The sequence below is a fragment of the Acartia tonsa genome, chromosome 6 (genome assembly GCF_053477335.1).
Source record: "Acartia tonsa isolate MP-2025a chromosome 6, ASM5347733v1, whole genome shotgun sequence".
NCBI lineage: Eukaryota > Metazoa > Arthropoda > Copepoda > Calanoida > Acartiidae > Acartia > Acartia tonsa.
Genome location: NC_137265.1, coordinates 45,865,940 through 45,883,871, shown reverse-complemented (window position 1 = coordinate 45,883,871; position 17,932 = coordinate 45,865,940). Strand labels below are relative to the sequence as shown.

The 17,932-nt window shown below is 33.4% G+C and overlaps 1 protein-coding gene across 1 annotated transcript in view; it reads right to left on the bottom strand.

The window, feature by feature from the left end:
* Nucleotides 1-3,672, bottom strand: part of LOC145322792 (aminopeptidase N-like) — a 32,276-nt gene extending 28,604 nt beyond the window's left edge. The window contains exons 1-5 of the mRNA XM_080165060.1: nucleotides 3,481-3,672; nucleotides 2,990-3,032; nucleotides 2,514-2,594; nucleotides 2,275-2,330; nucleotides 1,593-1,700 (exon numbers count right to left, since the gene is read on the bottom strand). Of these exons, the coding sequence (XP_080021186.1) occupies nucleotides 1,593-1,700; nucleotides 2,275-2,330; nucleotides 2,514-2,594; nucleotides 2,990-3,032; nucleotides 3,481-3,514 (322 nt within the window). The 5' untranslated portion in view covers nucleotides 3,515-3,672. The remainder of the gene's footprint in view (nucleotides 1-1,592; nucleotides 1,701-2,274; nucleotides 2,331-2,513; nucleotides 2,595-2,989; nucleotides 3,033-3,480) is intronic.
* Between the last annotated feature and the right edge of the window lie 14,260 nt (nucleotides 3,673-17,932).

The window sequence follows — 17,932 nt, the reverse complement described above, 5'->3', positions numbered from 1 at the left end:
AATGAGATAATGTTAAGATTTAATATTAAGATGTTAAAAATTTACGTTTACAGTCCCTTTAAGTGAACTGAAAGATTTAAAAATTCCATCTTTTAGCATTGCCTCAAAACGTACCCAAACAAAGGAAGATTGGAGAACCATTGTGCATGGCCTACGTTCTGCCGAGAACTAAAAGGCAATGATGATGACTCTTCATGCACTTTTTACACCCCTCCCTCTCCCCCAACTGTGAATTATTCCCCATACATATGTTATATCTTGTTGAGTTTTGAAAAAAATATTTTTTTAAATTTTTAAATTTTGCATTATTTTCATCTATCAAAATGTTACCCCCCTCCCTTTTCAGGGGGGGAAAGGGGGGGTACCTAAGCCCTGCACCATTTTGGGGGGGGCACACCCCCTCCATAGATTGGTGTTGAAACAGGACATGTGATAACTATTACTGCTTTGTAACCTCCCTTCTACTCCAAATTTTGTAGGAAAGAAAACATTTTTGGTGAAATTTATTACACCTAACATAAATCCTGTGCAAGCCTTTTAAGTCATTTTTTTTTAAAGTTTTAGATTTATTTGGATAGAGTGTTCAACAAGCTTTACAATGGTAGGTTTAGCATTTTTGAGGCTCCTACACAACCATAAATATAGGAAATTTAAAACTTCACATGTAAAATGTAGCAATTGATGGTTCTTAATATTTATTCCTAAAATTTATGTACAATTTTGGACAAAATAATATACACCAACTTATAATTTTTATAAAAAAATTTTGGCACAAGGTAGATAAAATGCAAATATACCAAATTAAATGTATGAAAGTGTATTTTTTGCATTTGTCATCAAAAGAATCACTGAACATAAGAAAAATCCTGAAAAATTTATATCAAAATACCCTAGTGAAAGCCTTTCTGAGAATAAATTTATCAATAAATTTTCTCCCTTTGGTTACAATTTTCCTTGTATAGCAAAAAGTAAACAAGCTACAAAAAATATAAAGCTATGTCTGAAATTGTCATTCAATAGGCTTTCCAATGGTAGGTTTAGCTTTCATGAGTCTTTCATACAGCCAAAGTTATAAAGGTTTGAATCCAAAGCAACAAAATCGTGACAAACAATCTTGATTTTTTAGGGAATTTGGTCTGTTAACTTTAAAATGGAATAAACCCCAAGAAGGAACAGCTATGATTTTAAGAAAATCAGTTCCTGGCCCTCCAATGTGTATATTTGATGGCCATATAGTCCGTTTTTATGGTAGGTTTTGTCAAACTTCTTTTGCCTTAAGGACCACTGTGAAGAGGGGGGGGGGGGAGAAAAGGGGAAGAGAGTTGAGGGGAAATTTTCATTTAGAATTATTTGTCATAATCACATTCCCTTTTCCATGCATGCACATATTAATATGACCGACAGAAAAACAAACCCAAGTGATTAGTACGCCTTATGCTATTTGGTAAGATGTATCTACACAATTTAAAATAAAACCAGCAGCCTATCTCAAATAGCAGCTGGGAAAAATCACAATTTCTCCAGAGCGTTACGGAATAATGGTCGGGCAGACAAAATGATTTCTAGAAAAGCTTCGCTAAAAAAACTCTTACCAAGATGTGATTGGTCAACAGTTTTGATATCCAGCGCACACATCCTGCCAGATTCATCCGTCCTGGCACTGAACTCTTCAGATACCACGCCACCAGAACTTACAGAACCTGTAACATACAAAAAAATGTTGTCAAGAAAGTAAAAAATCAGTATGTTTTAAAAGAACGTACAGACTTTCTGGTAACGATTATAGAGTTGCTACGCTTCATACTTGATTGCTATAGGAATCATCATACAAAGTTTGCAATCGATTGGACAATTCTAACCTGTTGAAATTAACGAAAAGATATAAATGTACCGGACGGACGGACTTACGGACCGACCCTAATAAAAGATATGAAATGTTAAAACATCTCACATTATGGCGAAGTGACGATTTTTTATTTTAAAATTAATCAAATACAAGTACATATATTTGAATATAGAGGGATGGGTGTAAGAAAAGTGGAAATAGGAAGGGAGGGAGCGGACAATGGACTGCAATTTATACTAGTCCTCAAAGTTTTCATTCACGTCAGATTAAACTGTGGGTACTTTTATTGAATTTGAAGAAAAGGTATGGTTATTTATCGTACATTGTCTTATCCTTCAAATCACTAGAGGATAAAGTTGTTAACAACCACTTACAACCCCCCCAATCAACACGCACATACATTCAGTCATTCTGAAATTAATGAATACCTGTTTTAAGATCCAAGTCCAAAACCACCATATCAGGCATTGTCATTTGACACATTCTAAACAAATTTTGGGTATAGTCCCTTTCGTGGCAAGGATTAAATTTTTGTTAAATCATAAAACTAACATCAGATTTGTTACCGGGCCTTCGCCATTTAGTTACCAACAAAACTCATTTTGCAATTCGCAAAAAGCTGTTTATAATACGATGCGAGAAATAATTATTATGATATTTATCTTACCCAGATTCAATATTATGAGTTGCTCTGCACCATATTTCTGCATCCGTGTCCCCTACTTCTGCTGGATAAGTACGTCCTTGTCTAAAAAAATCATTCTAATAATCAACCTGGCAAGTAATCGCCAGAACCTGGAGCGACCGGCTGACCTTAACTACATTAGGGCAGGTGAATTTGAATTAGATGCATTAGAAAAACACGTTTTCACTTTATCTTTTATGTTTTCGCCAATTTCAAACAATATAAATACCGGTTCAGGGACTAGGAAATAAATTAAATCTTCTAAAATTTTTATTTTTAGCAACTTTGCTTTTACTTTTGTCTTGTTATCGCTAATAGTTTCCGAGATAACAGGAGCCACCACTATTCCCCCCCCCCCTGAGTAAGATTAATAATTATCTATATATCTTTGTATGATGTTTGACAATAGAATCATAGGTTATAGAGTAGCTTCGCTATTAAAAATTTAACAAACTTACGTGAATCCTTGATCAAATTCCGCTGCTGAGATTCTTGCTACTCCTATGAAAAATATTGTAATATAGTACAATTATTACAAATAATATAAAAAATATTTTTCAAGATGATGAGAATTGTTTAAGAATTTTTAGTTTTTGTTGAGCCAGGCCTTTAAATTAAGTCCATGGGAACAAACGTAACCCCTTCAATTGCACGATTTTTGTCTAATAACTACGGCCCTTGAGGGGAGGGGTTAGGTCAAACCTCTACCTTTGATTTTAGTTTTAAAAAGAAAAAGTGTTTGCTTTTGTTGTGGGAGTGCATATTTGGCGATTTTTTTTATGGTTATAAACCTTCCCTGGACCTATGTAAAGGAATACCAAAGTCCAGAAGTTTACGAGATCTTAAGGTAGAGACACACAGGTAGATAGAAAAAAAGACATCCTGTGACTTTTATATAAGAAAATAATTGAATTTTATAACTTTTGAAAAAATTCCAAAGTATATTTACCAATAAAAAGAGTAAGGAATATAAAACTCCTCATGATGCCTACAATATTGTTGTGTACGTCTGTCTGTCACTAAACTCACAGACAAACTGAGATAAACACCATGGCTTGACCACAAACTATAATGTAAATTTGTTCTGATAAGAGAATTGATCTCATGACATGCTTTCTTACTAAAAGATAAAAGATATTAAAGTAAATATGTCACATTTTCTACTGTTTGTGTAGTGTATCAAGGGATACAGATATTTTTTTAAAAGTTTTTCATGTGTAAATTATGCTTTGAGTTAATGTTTAAAAAGGTTTCTTAAACTCCACCTCTTACTCCCGTTACAAAAAAACAACAATAAATTATAATATTGTTTAAAGAGTAAAAAGGCAATAGAAAAAAAGAAAGATAGAAAAGATTATACAGCAAACTATGAGGTGAAATCTATAATACAAAGTAGCTTAATGTCTGTCTGTCCGTCTGTCCGATCGGATTCTACTCTTCATGGAATATACCTACTGGTCCAGTGGTGGTTTTAGGCTATTTTCTTGGGGCGTGGGACACCCCCAATCCCCCCAAAAATAAAAAAATGCCACCACATTTTTTTTGATGATGGAGATGAAGCTTATTTGTGGTTCATATGCGAATATTAAAGGAAAACGTCTAATCCTGATTAAATTATTTTTTATTCCTTGATCGCTGACAAACAAACTTTTATACAAGTGTAAAGAAAAAAATATGTGTGAACGTCACTTTTATAGAAATGAAAAACATTAACTAACATAAATGTGATCAATATTTGCGTTCAACAGATGCAATGTAACAAGGATGACAACATCCATCAAAGCATAGCTCTGAAATGGTAAGAAAAATGAACAGTAACACTTGTAGAGTGTCAGAACTCAATATCAGAATATAAATTTGGGATCTACTGCAGTTGACGGTAAAATATTGCTGGTAACGAATATTGCCAAAAATCTATGAATATTAAAGGCTGCTAGCTGCCAAACGGCTGAACGCACAGATCATACCAACACACCATTTTATGCGGCATAGGAAGGCCTACAAATAATCTGGAGTAGCCAAGATCCAATGTTTCACAGGGTAAGCTTCACTGAAGAAAAAATGCGTAAAATAGGCCTTTTTAGCGCATTTCTCTGCACTAAAATTTATGGCTATTCCAGATTATCTGTTGGGGGCTCTAACCCTGCTTGGCCAATTGCCTAACCTTGCGGGGCAATCATCTACAATAACCTTTAAAAAGCTACGTGAAAATATGACGAAACCCGCAACTTCGTTTCCTTCACATGACCCGATAAAATTTCTGATTTTAATGTAAAGAAAAAAAAATAAAAGATTGAGTATCAATATTGAAAATTGTGAAAATCTTGCTAAACTTGTAAAGTTCTGTATATTTTTCTGATAAATTTGCTAAAATCCCCCCACCCTCCCCCTTAGATACTTAATTATAGAAATAAATACATGGTGGGGGAGGATGTTGTTTATGAAAAAAAGAGGGCTAATATAAGTCTCAAGATAACCCCACTGAATTTTTTTTACGGAAAAAAATGTTGCTTTAATTAGGTCTAGCGGCTACGCTTCTAAAGCTCGCTAGGGGAACTTGGGGGAGGAACGGGGGGTTGGGGTTGACCCAAGCCCATTTTCAATTTTAATTTTGAAAAGGAAAGGTATTTTTGTTTCTTTGGGGGGGGGGGGATTATTTTTTTATAGGGTGATTCCTCTTGGGATGGTGGTGATGGTAACCTTCCCCAAAACGATTATTAACCTTTACAGCACCTATAATAAGCTACATTTTAGATCGGTTCAGCAGTTAGCGAGATTCTTGTGCTGGAGACAAAAATAACTTGCTACTTTATTTATTAGAACTTGCGGATGCGCCCCTGGCATCTAGAGCGAAGGGATGTGAAAAGGCAGAAATAAAATGTCTAATCCTTACGTAGTTTTACCTGCAGGACTTTTCTGGTATTACCCAAAAAAAAAGATTTCAAATTCTGTTTTTTTAGCTGGTAAAATTTCATAGGCTTTCGTAGAATTGGGAGGGGGGCACAGATAGTCCAATGGAAATAAAACGGATTTAGCCTGTGTATTTCTTCTAATAAATTCAGATTGGATTTGTTAAGTTTGACAAGTCTGAATTTGAAAGACTATTGTTAATTGGAAAACTTGGAATGTATAGATTTTACAAAACACAATATTTTCATAGACTAAATTATGCTTAAGTTCCTAAAGAATGGTTCTAATCTTTAAGTTCTGTGCGTTAGAATCGTCCAACTGATTTTGAACTTTTCATAAAGTTTTATTAAACAGAAAGTAATAATCTAAAAAGCGTAGCAACTTTAAAAGTTTATTTAAACAATGTTATTTTATACGAAAACGATTTTTTATTTTTTAAATACATTTTTAATTGTTTAAACTATTGCACGAATTTTTTAAATGGCAAATTCTAGGACAATTAGGAATGACATGGGTAATTTACTCCTCCAATTACCCATTCTGTAGTTTTAGATTATTGATGTATTATTTTGGACTCTGATAGATTGTACAAATAGATCAAGATTTAATAGATGTTTTATATCATCAATGAGATAACTTGTTTTTTTTTTTTTTTTATAAACCTTTGGGCATAAATATTTTTTACAGCTCAATGCCCTATTCCTTTCTGATAAAAGTCAAGATTGTTAATTATATTTATTTCAGATCTAAAAGATTTTTAGTAAAAGTTTTGCAATCTTGAATATATCGAGCTAAGGAGCTAAATATAGAGTCGGGGGTGGGGATACATGTTAAAACTATGCTTTTAATAATATGGAAATATAATAGAATAGAGTTATGTAATAGGTACAAGGTAGCTAAAATGTCAATGTACTCAAACTCGTTGTTTGAATGCTGTATGTGTGTACCGAAGGATCTCGCTAACTGCTGAACCGATATCATTTTCCTTTATATTGCAGCTTCTTGTTGGTCCTAAAAGGGTAGGTAGGGGCCCACCACCCAAGAGTAATCGCCCAGAAAATATGATATATACAAAATTTTATTTACTTATGTAAAAAATATAATTGAAAGTGGGGGAGGGTTAACACAACTCTAGGTCGCTAGTATAAAAAATAAAATAAAATCATTAATTGGCAAATAAATTTCCAGTTTGAAAATTATTGAGATATTTACATTAAAAGCTCATCTTTTCCTAATTATAATTTTAAAAGACATAATTAGTTTTTAGAAAACATGGTAAAATACAATTTTGTAACAAGCTTTAACAATTGCATTAAATGAATGAATATTGATTATTGAGTACTTGTGCTTAATAAGTTAACATTTTAATGAAACAATTTTTGTTTCATTTCTAAGAAACTCTATTATTTTAATATGCATCTATAATAATTTACTGGTTCATTGATAACAGTTTAGGCATTAAAATAGCAGAAGTTTGAGGTTTTGTGGTATTCTTTATTTCAAGATGCTTAGTTTCTCTATAGTTTCAGCATTATCTACATATACTCTAGAGTGCAGGGACAGGGGGCTAAAAGGCACGGGCTAAAAAAAACTGGTTTTAATCTTATGATTGTACATTTTTATATTTGTAGAAAGCTGGATATAATACGATGCTAGACATAGTTTTTTTCGTATGGATGAAAACCGATTCCTATCCACCGGATTCGAATGAATACGATAAATATATATCTGAGATGAAGGAATTTATGCAATATATCATCCTTGTAATGGTTAGTTGAAGCTCTATTAATTTTATGATACTAATTTAAAAATTGACATTGGTTTCTAGGTAATTGACAACAAGTTTGACAACTGTCATAATTATTAGTGAAGTGGACGGTCGGACAAAGTAAGTTATGAATAGTGTGTATGTACATATAAATAATTGGAATCCATGCGAATCTAATTAACGGACGGAATGATTCATAGACAGTCAAACTCTGTTGTTATATGTTATAGAGTAGCCTTGCTACAAGAAATATTCCAATATAGTTGATAATATTATATAATAGTAAACAACGTAGCAATTAATTCTGTTATGCTGTAGGTTTATCTGGCTGTTAGTTTAAAAACGATAAGAAGTATCTCAACGGACATTTTTGAGGGTATGTTGACTCTTGACTTTTGGGGGGGGAGGTTCTTTCCATAAGCGATTTATCTTTGGTGGGCGAATATAAACCCTTCCCAAAAATAGTTAGTAACTCTTAGCGGACCTATAAGAAGCTTCAATGTAAAGGAGACCAACTTTGATTTAAGCTTCAGATACATAGACAGGCAGGTATTCTGTTACTTTTAAAAAATATATATATTTTAATTGCAATCTAATTTCTTATGTAAAAAGATAACAATTCATAATTTATTTTGACAAGATAAGATTTGACAAGAAAATCTTTAAGCAAATATAAAAATGAAATATATGTACGTCAATAAAATAACGTACATATACTTTTAAAGGGAAATAACAATTGCTTATCTTAATATTTTCCATTTAAATTGATGAAAAATCATTTCTTGTTAAGTATTATTACATTTTGAATTTAATTGAAAAATTTAATTAGTCAGAAAATCAATATTTTTTATTACAAAATAAAAACTTTCGTAATTAATGAAATATTAAGAAATAATCAAATGCATGTAGAGATTTTTTTAAAACTAGTATTAACTTCTGGTGCTATAATGAATCTGCCGTTTTAGAAATATTAGAGTTACGGGTAATATCCTCTTAGATTTTTTTTTTAATTTTGAGGATAACGCCGAGTTACGAATAAAGGCCAAAATTGTCATAAAATTATAAAAAAAAACATGTTTTTCATCGATGTAGGCACTTTATGTTAACCATTATAGAGTTATTGCGCTTTCCAAATTGTACCTAATTATTATAGAAATCATGATCAACAGTTGGAAGCCGATAGGACAATTCTAATATGCCTAAATTAACTAAAAGAGCTAACTGTGATGTATATGGAAGTATTTACGTCTTGCATACTCAAATTATAAAAAAAATGTTTCGCTTTTGAAAATTGATTATTAGGTTTGGGCCGGATAATTTTTTTGGCCGGATTCCGGATATCTGGCTAATTTCTAATGCCTGTTATCTGGCATAGGCCAGATATCTGGCCAACGTTCGATACCCGGCAAATTACCGGATACCCGGCAAATTACCGGATTTCCAGCCGGATAGCCGGATATTCTGCATTAGAAATCAGCCGGATATTTATATGGCTGGATATCCGGCTAAACCCTATTAATTATCTCTTTTCCCTGCATCAAATTCTGCCGAGGTTGCCTCCTCTTAAAGTTTATAATTTGCAGAATTCTTAAATTTACTTTCTTATACTTTGTTTTGCCATTTGTCACACACCCTCAAGGAGAAATGGATGGTTTAATTCTTAACTTAAGGGAAGGACGGACAGACAGACACCAAGCTATTTTGTATTATAGACGCATATATTCAAAATCCTATTAGAATTGTATAACTACTGAACCGATTGAGTTCTTTATTTTATGGAAGCTTCTAATAGCTTCCTGATAGTTTTAAGCTATTTTAATTAGGGTTGGGCCGGATATCCGGCATTATAAATCAGCCGGATATCCGGTATCCGGCCAAAAAAGTATCCGGCCCAACCCTAATGTTAATCTTTATAAAATAATTTGGTTTTAGGCTATTTTCCTATTTTCGATGCTCCTTCAAATACAGAGCTCCTAGATGCTAGGAGCGCAGCCGCTAGTTAATAAATAAATTACCATAAATCTATTCTATTACTACATGTAATGCTGTACAGCCGACTACTAATGAAGTTTAGGTCAACACAAGGCCTCCATATTCAACATGTTTATCCTATTATCCCTGTTGACACATGCCACAAGTGACAAAACAAAATCATCATCACAAGTTAAAGTTGTTTATAGTAAAATTACAACTTTTAATCAGCTAGGTGTCTTTCTAATTTTGGTGAACATTCAAACATGCACGCAGTTTTTACAGTAGCAGTTTTCGTGTGTTATATTTGATTCTAGGTTAGGTTAGATTATAGGTTCCAGGACAAACCAAAAAGGAGTGGATTATATTATACAGATTAGGTTAGGTTAAGATATGAATGTACAAATAAGCCCCCCGCAGGGGTTAGGCATTATAAAAATCAAAAGATAGTCTAAAATAGTTTAGGTTAGGTTAAGTGTCCACCCCTGCGTTTGGAACACCTGCGTTTGCCCTAGGACCAGATTATATATATTAGACATAATAAAAAAGAACTGTTTCTATCTTCTAATATTATTTAAGAAAAAAAGTGGAGGGGTTTTTCGGTGATCATAAGGCACTTTTAGCGAAAGCATCGCATAATCAATATTTTTGACGTAGGTAGTAGGTTACACTACACATGATATTAATAACTAGCGGCTTCGCCCCTAGCCTCTAGGGGCTTCGCCCTATTAGGGAAGGGGAAGTCAACCCTCCTATATAGAATTTATTTAAAAAATTAGGCACTGCTACAGGTTACCTACTGCTACAGCCTACCTAAAAAAATTGGGTGGGGGATTTTTTTTTGTTTTTTTGGGGGGTTGGAGGTGTCCCACCATAGGCGTCCAAGGGGGGGGGTAATGGGGCGATTACCCCCCCCATTCAAAATTTACCCCTACCATGGGGGTGCCCTAGGCACCCCCAACCATTTAGGAGGGGGTATTTACCCCCCCAAACAATTTTGGGGGGGTAAATACCCCCCCAAAATAAAAAATCTCTAATAAAAAAAATTTTTGCGCGCTTTGCGCGCATTTTTAATACTATATATTTAATAAAATTTAAATTACCCCCCTCAAAAATTTTACCCCGGGGGTAAATTTTGGGTGGGGTAAACTAAATTTACCCCTGCCAACAGATTTCAGGGGGGGTAATTACCCCCCCCCCAAGCAAATTTTACCCCCGGGGTAAAAATTTTGGGGGGGGTAAAAAAAATTTGCGGCGCGCTTCGCGCGCCATTTTACCCCCCCAAAACACGAATTACCCACCCTCTAAAAAATTTTTACCCCCCCCAAAATAAAAAGCTTGGACGCCCCTGTGTCCCACCCCCCAAGAAAATAGCCTAAAACCACCACAGAACCAGTAGGTATATTCCCTGAAGAGTAGAATCCGATCGGTTCAAAGGTTACCGAGAGCTTAAGGGACGGACGGACGGACAGACATCATTCTACTTTGTAGTAGAGATGGTTAAATGGTGCTGTGTGAATTAATGATGTTAAAATTATTTCAATCTAAGCTTTAGCAATTGCTTATTCATACTCTAAAAACAACAGTGATTGATTATTGGTGGATTTTTGCCGGCTTCATCTCCAGCAAAAATGGCGTCTGTTCCAGCAGCTGTTACATCTACTTTTGCTTCACTCAAAAATGAAAAATAGGTTCTTTTGTGGTATTAATGGACCACCTGAAATTGAAACTAAATATCAAAGTTCTATATCTTCCCCCATCTTTAAAGTACAGTTTTATATATGGAAATAAGCAAGAATATCCCTAGAAACAGACAATGGACGATAAAATCATAAATCAATATTAAACCCCAATGATGCTTTATGATCATATCATTATGGTGAATTTTAAGAAAATAGGATGATTTTTGTAGGTTAAAGTTTTATAATAATGGCTTGAAATCAACATATTTAGAATGAGCCAATTGCTTTTTTAATCTAAATTGAAGAAGAAAAGAAATAAAAAAAAACTATCTGTAGAAAAGTTTCACTTTGAAAGCATATAAATACTAATATAATATTATAATGCAAAATAATGTGCCCCCCCCCACTAAAAACTATACGTATATGAAACATAATGGACACTGCCCCCCCCCCCCCCCCCATCATCTTACAAATATTACAGGGGGCGCAGCAATTCCCCCACCCTTCCCCAACCAACAAAATATGCCGGGGGCGCCGTAAACTTTTAATTGGTTTTCACACATTCAAAGAATAGTTCTTTCAAACTTAGAAAATAATGCTTCAAAGAGAAATCTTCATTTTAGGCGAATGCGGTTGAGATATTATGAGAGAGAGAGAGAGAGAGAGAGAGAGAGAGAGAGAGAGAGAGAGAGAGAGAGAGAGAGAGAGAGAGAGAGAGAGAGAGAGAGAGAGAGAAAGAAAGAGAGAGAGAGAGAGAGAAAGAAAGAGAGAGAGAAAGAAAGAGAGAGAGAGAGAAAGAGAGAGAGAGAGAGAAAGAGAGAGAGAAAGAAAATGTGAGAGAGAGAAAAGGATAGAGAAAGAAAAAGAGATATAGATAGAAAAAAATAGCACTTACCTAATTTTAATGATCCTTTTCAAATTCAAATATCAAATTCAAATATTTATTGGGACAAAACAACATATACATTTAATATTCAACATTCATAAATGGTAATTACATTGCATTAAGAATTTATTAATAAACTATTTTTTATATAAACAATGAATACTATAGGATTAACACAATATAATACAAGTATCCAAGGACTGAAAAACGCCTGAGGGAGGAAATGTGAAAGACTTTTTTTGCAGTTTCTGAGATTTTAACACACTCCCTCTGAATTATGTTATATATTATAAAATCAGCCAATCCACTAAAAATACCAGAGTTATGTTACAGATTGATTGAAGGACCCTAAGCTTTATTTCATTCATTTCATATTAGAAAAAAAATAGAAAATAGTTAAAATGAATTTCAACAAAGATATCAAGAAATTGATAGATAGATGGATAGACATGCAATTGAAAAGTTTGAGAACAAGCAGGGATCTTAAGGGATAAGACAATGGACGATAATTGCTATACATCCCAAAGGATGATTAAAGAAATTATCCCTTCTGTAGATTAAAATTATTGGTTGAAAAGTATGGACCCAATAAAGGGTACCCAATTTTTTAAAGCTAATGAATGTAAAAAATATAGAAACACAACTTTGGGTACAAATATAATTCACAGTCCAATGTCCCCTCCCTCCCTGGGACAAGAGAGACAAGTAGGAAGGGGATAGTTTGACAATTAGAGGAAAAAAGACATTCATTACTTGTAAAAAAAACTTTTTTAATTCTCTTCAAGTTCTCTTTGTTGATTAAATCCTTTCACAATTTTATTTTATTTTACATACATATTTTTTTATTGGCGAAGCTACTCTATAGTTTACATTGTGTATCTGTCAGCAGGGGCGTCCAAGCTTTTTTATTTGGAGGGAGGGGGGATAAAATTTTAAAATTAAAAATTTTGGGGAGGGTAATCTTTAGTCAATTTGTCAACTCTAGGTTAGACTCTTGGTCCTTCACCTCATACCCGTGGTACAGTACATAGCAGACAACCAGCCCTTTGGTTGCACGCTATTTTTCTGGAGATCCTCACTATGCATGTTGCTCCTCTTTGGAGCCAAGGCATTCCCCCTACACAAACTTTTTGCAGGACAAAGTAGATACCATTTTTAACGTCTTCTGTTTGACGCGGTCTGTCATTAAAAGAAAAATGTTATTTTTTCTGCTTCTAATGAAGATATAAAACTGATTTTTGTGAATATTCCTATCACAATGTCGTTCTCGAGTATTTTCTATGTAGCGTTAAACAACAAAGCAATAGTAACTTTTGATGCTTTGCCAGACGCTTGACAAAAAAACAAGGATGACAACATCCATAAAAGCGAAGCTCTGAAACGGTAGGACAAACGAACGTTAACACTTGTACAGTGTCAGAACTGAATTATCAGAATATAAATGTATAAGAGTCGAAGCAAAATTGTAAGTGAATTTGTTGAAAAACTGCTTGATACAGGATAATGTTTATGGACATACTTACATTTTTAGGACTTGATAATAAAGTTGTCTCGCTTAGGTATAGCATTATACTTTGTTGTCCCAGAAATCAATATACCAAATATCAGATCAATCGAATGATTAGATCACCAAAAAATTGTTGTTAAAAAAGTAAAAAAAATCAACATGTGTAAATTGGACGTACGGACATTCTGGTAATGATTATAGAGTTGCTACGCTTTCTAAATCGTATCTAACTACTAACGGAATCAGATTGCAATGTTTGAAATCGATAGGACAATTCTAACATGCCTAAATTAACGAAAAAAGCTATCTATCTGTGACGGACGGACCGACCCTAATTATAGAAGAGCTTTGTTTTAAAAAATATGGGTGAGCGCTGAAGAAAGATTGGCCAAGGGATGTTAGACTGATGTATAGATAGTTTATTTTTATCCCATAAAAAGGTGAACCTTTTTCAAAACAAAGCATATTAATAAAACTAGGATTATGACATCAATGAGCAGCGTAGCTTAATGTTAGATAGTAAAACTTATGAATAGAAAACAGATGAAATTGTAATTGTATCTAATTATTGTCCTTTCTGAAATGAAAGTGATAAAATAGTATAGGGGTGGATTTTAGCCTTTAAATATCACTAGCTCAGTCTCATATGTTGGCCCATTTTAATTGGTTTATTTAAACTACATAAATTTATAGTTTTTTGTCCTATCCCTTAATATCCCTGAACGTAAAATGTGTCTCGCATAAGGAACAGGAAGCAAAAATGATTCAGGGAAAAAGGATAAAACATTCTTTTTTTTTTGCATAGACGTTTATGTACGATATTTGTTTTGAAACGGTACATGATTTTTCAATTTCATGTTGAGAAAGCCTAAAATGTCACATGTGACGTCATAAAAATACGTCTAAAAATGAAAGATGAAAGGAGAAGTAGGAAAGGAAACCAACCAAAAAGAGATGGATTTTTATGACGTCAAACGTGACATTTTAGGCTTTCTCTTTCATGTTGTTTCAGTTATTTTAACAGACTTACTTAAATGTTTTACTATTTTACATTAACACGTTCAAATCTTATCTTTATTGATTAAACTTATTTTTATTGATATCAAGCTTTACTAAAAATTACTAAGTCTAGCTATTACAGAGATCTTACTGGATATAAAGACATTTTGCTGAAACACATGCATCAAGCCTTTTATGACATTATACTATCTTTTTACCCCTGAAAGTCACCACCTACACAAATCTTAATATAACCCACTCGATAGCCTGATATCTAGTTGCCGAATGTGTACGCAGTTTCCTGGGTGTTTCCTCATCCTCGCTCAATATTTACTACTAGCTACAAATCTTCAAACTTCCCTTAAAAAAATCAAAATTTGAATGTGTAAACGATTTATACAATATACATTATAAATTTGAATTTTTTAAATTTTGATTTTTTTTTTTTTGAAGTTTGAAGCTTTTTTAGCTAGTAGTAAATATTGAGCTAGGATGAGGAAACACTCAGGAAACTGCGTACACATTCGGCAACTAGATATCAGGCTATCACCCACTCATATTCAAGTGGGGGTTAAAACAACCCCGCAAAGAGACCGCCCGTCTGTTCTTTAATTTAGGCATGTTATAATTGTCCAATGGATTTCAAAATTTGCATGATGATTCCTGAAACAGCTAGGTACGCTTATACAAGTGTTAATGTTGGTTTGTCCTACCGTAAAATTTAAAGGTTAGCTTTAGTGAATGTTGTCATACTTTTCTATCCAATGAAATAGGCCTTACCATATGAAAACTGCTAAAGGCTAAAAAAAATATTTGTGACTTTGATTGCGCACCCTGTATTTCGGGTTCCTTAATTCTTCCGCAAATTCGATAAATATTTTGTTAGTTCTAAACAAGAGTGAATACTTCCAAACTCTTACAGTTAGGGAGTTGAATCCATTTTTATAGAAGCAGAAATATAATCTATGATTATGGTTTGGACCCTCTAAAACTGTAATCTACCTTTCCACTTTCCCCTCTCTTGGTGAAGATATCTTCAACGCCGATACGATTTTTGAAATGTAAGATTCCACTCCCCCCTCTCTTGGTGAAGATATCTTCAACGCCGATACGATTTTTGAAGTTTAAGATTCCACTTTTGCCTCTCTTGGTGAAGATATCTTTAACAAGAGAGACAAAAGTGGAATCTTATATTTCAAAAATCGTATCGGCGTTGAAGATTTCTTCACCAAGAGAGGGGAAAGTGGAAGGGTAGATTACAGTTTTAGAGGGTCCAAACCATAATCATAGATTATATTTCTGCTTCTATAAAAATGGATTCAACTCCCTAACTGTCTTACTCATGAAAAAGTATCTAACAATGCTGTTTAGCTTTCTCACTTCTTAATATGCCTAGGTTTACATCAAATTAAAACGTGCCTTTGAAAATGTCAAAAATTTTTTAGTATCATAAGTTTGTTTTGTTGGTTGTCTGATTTAGTGTGTAAAAATAATAAACTTAAGATCTCCTTAAATGTAAATAAAAAAAAATTAACTTTTATCCATGAAAGTTCGTTTTATAAAGGAAAAACGTCAAAAGATTGGTGCGAAAACCAATTGTTATACGATTATTCTTGTCTGAAGCTAAAGATCTTGAAAATATTGGTCCAAATTGGTTTTACTTTTCAGGAAGCTTTTATATTGTCTTGGGGCGTGTTAAGGTTATTTTCTTGAACCCCCCCCCCCCCCCTCCACTAGAGGCTAGCGGTAAATCCACTAGTTGTACATAAAGTACTTTAAAGCAATAAACAAATCTGTCACTTTTCAAACGTTGTTGCTTGAATAGTTTGTAATGGTTGTTTTATTACTTTCTCATTGGCAAGAACACGTTTCCTCAGAAATCTTCAGGGATAAGACAATGGCCGATAAATTGATGTACATTTACAATTATGATGAATTAAATCTATATTGAAATTATTAGCTGTAAAGTTTGAACACTGGATTTTTGTTTAGCCGAATCAGGATTTTCTAAATATACCCAAAATGTGTAGGCTAACAATTGAATAAAAGACGGTGTTACAAAACTTTGGGGACCATTTTCATTTTCATTCCAATATCCCCTCCCTCCCTGGATTTCTCAGATATTTTTTATTTGTTCTTCTAAATCAATTCTTTCGCAAAACGTAATACCGGTGTTTAGCAAAATTTGCAATGTAGATGGATTTATCCCATTTTTTTTACAATTTCCCCCTACCATTGGCTTTTTTTTAATTGGGGGGGGGGGGGGGTTAATATAAAACACACTTAAAGATCGAATTTAATTTGTTCAGAGTAAACGAGATTTTTTTTTGATAATTTGAAAAGTTATGAAATGAAAAAGATTCCATTGCCCTAAATTTTTCCTATTGCGTTGAAATAAAACTAAAACGCCGGCATTAAAATCAACAAACTTAAGTGGCTTTAAAACTCGGTACTTCGTCAAATTTAGGGTGTTTTAATAAAACAGTATTTTTTTCAGTTTAGCACATATACGATTTAACAACCTATCACAATCGGACGTTTCTGTAAATTTATGAGAACTTAAAAACTGCTTAAAACTATCCTGGGACCTATTTGAAGCTTCCTTTAAATAGAAAAGTCAACCGGTTTAATTAATAGATAATGCGTAAAGAATAGGTTCATTTGCGGATTTAAAATAAAACTTATTTTAATTTTATTTACGTGCAACCTAGAAATAAGGGATTGATAAATTACACAAGAAATTATTGATAAAATAAATGCTTTTAATTTTAAAAACAATAAATTTAAAAATTAGGCATTTGATGATTTATTTTTTGAATTGATATGTACGTATTGTTTTTTAGGGTATGTTTATTACTGGTATTTAATTCAGTGATCAAGGCTTTGGACTTGTTTTTTTTAGATTTGTAAACCAACTTACTTATCTAAGTATCACTAAAAATTAAAGCAAGTTTAAAAAGCAATCGGAGGGGAGGAAGAAGGGGAGTGGGTGTCCCTGGTTTACCCTCCCCCTCCCACTCTCCTCCTTTTTTGTTGAATGGTTCCTAGACGCCGGGGTGTAAGTGGGCAGGATGGGTTGCAAAAAGGGAGGAATTAGCAGGGGTCGATTTTGAAAATTCAGGAACCAACAAGCTAAGTAATATTTTTTTATTTTATTAAAATTTTGTTAAAGAGATTTTAACAAATTTCAACTTTAAATGAATTTATGAAAGATTAGCTTCAAATGCTTTATATTATTAGAGAGAAAAGTTGCTAGTTTGAAAACTCAATAATCATAAAACAAGATTTAAAGCTAACAAATAAGCTGAATATATCGATAAATCTTTTGGGAACTGAATAATTTGCAGTCTAGTGACCCCTCCCTCCATGAACATTATCGCAATGCCATTATTCAAATAACATAACGTTTAATTCTAATAAGGAAAAATAAAAAAATGGAAAATCTCTTGGGAAGGTAGTGGTAACCTTCCCCAAAGTAGTAAACTTCACAGGACTATGAAAAATTTTGTTGTAAGGGAGATCCTACGACACAAACTGACAGACACATACACATCCTGTTACTTTTATTGAAGGACAATACATATACAAAAATATGACCAAGCAACGAGGCTAGCGAACGCGTTTCATTTGTATTAGTATTAAAAATCGACTGTGCCTACTGGGCAGCGATGACTAGAT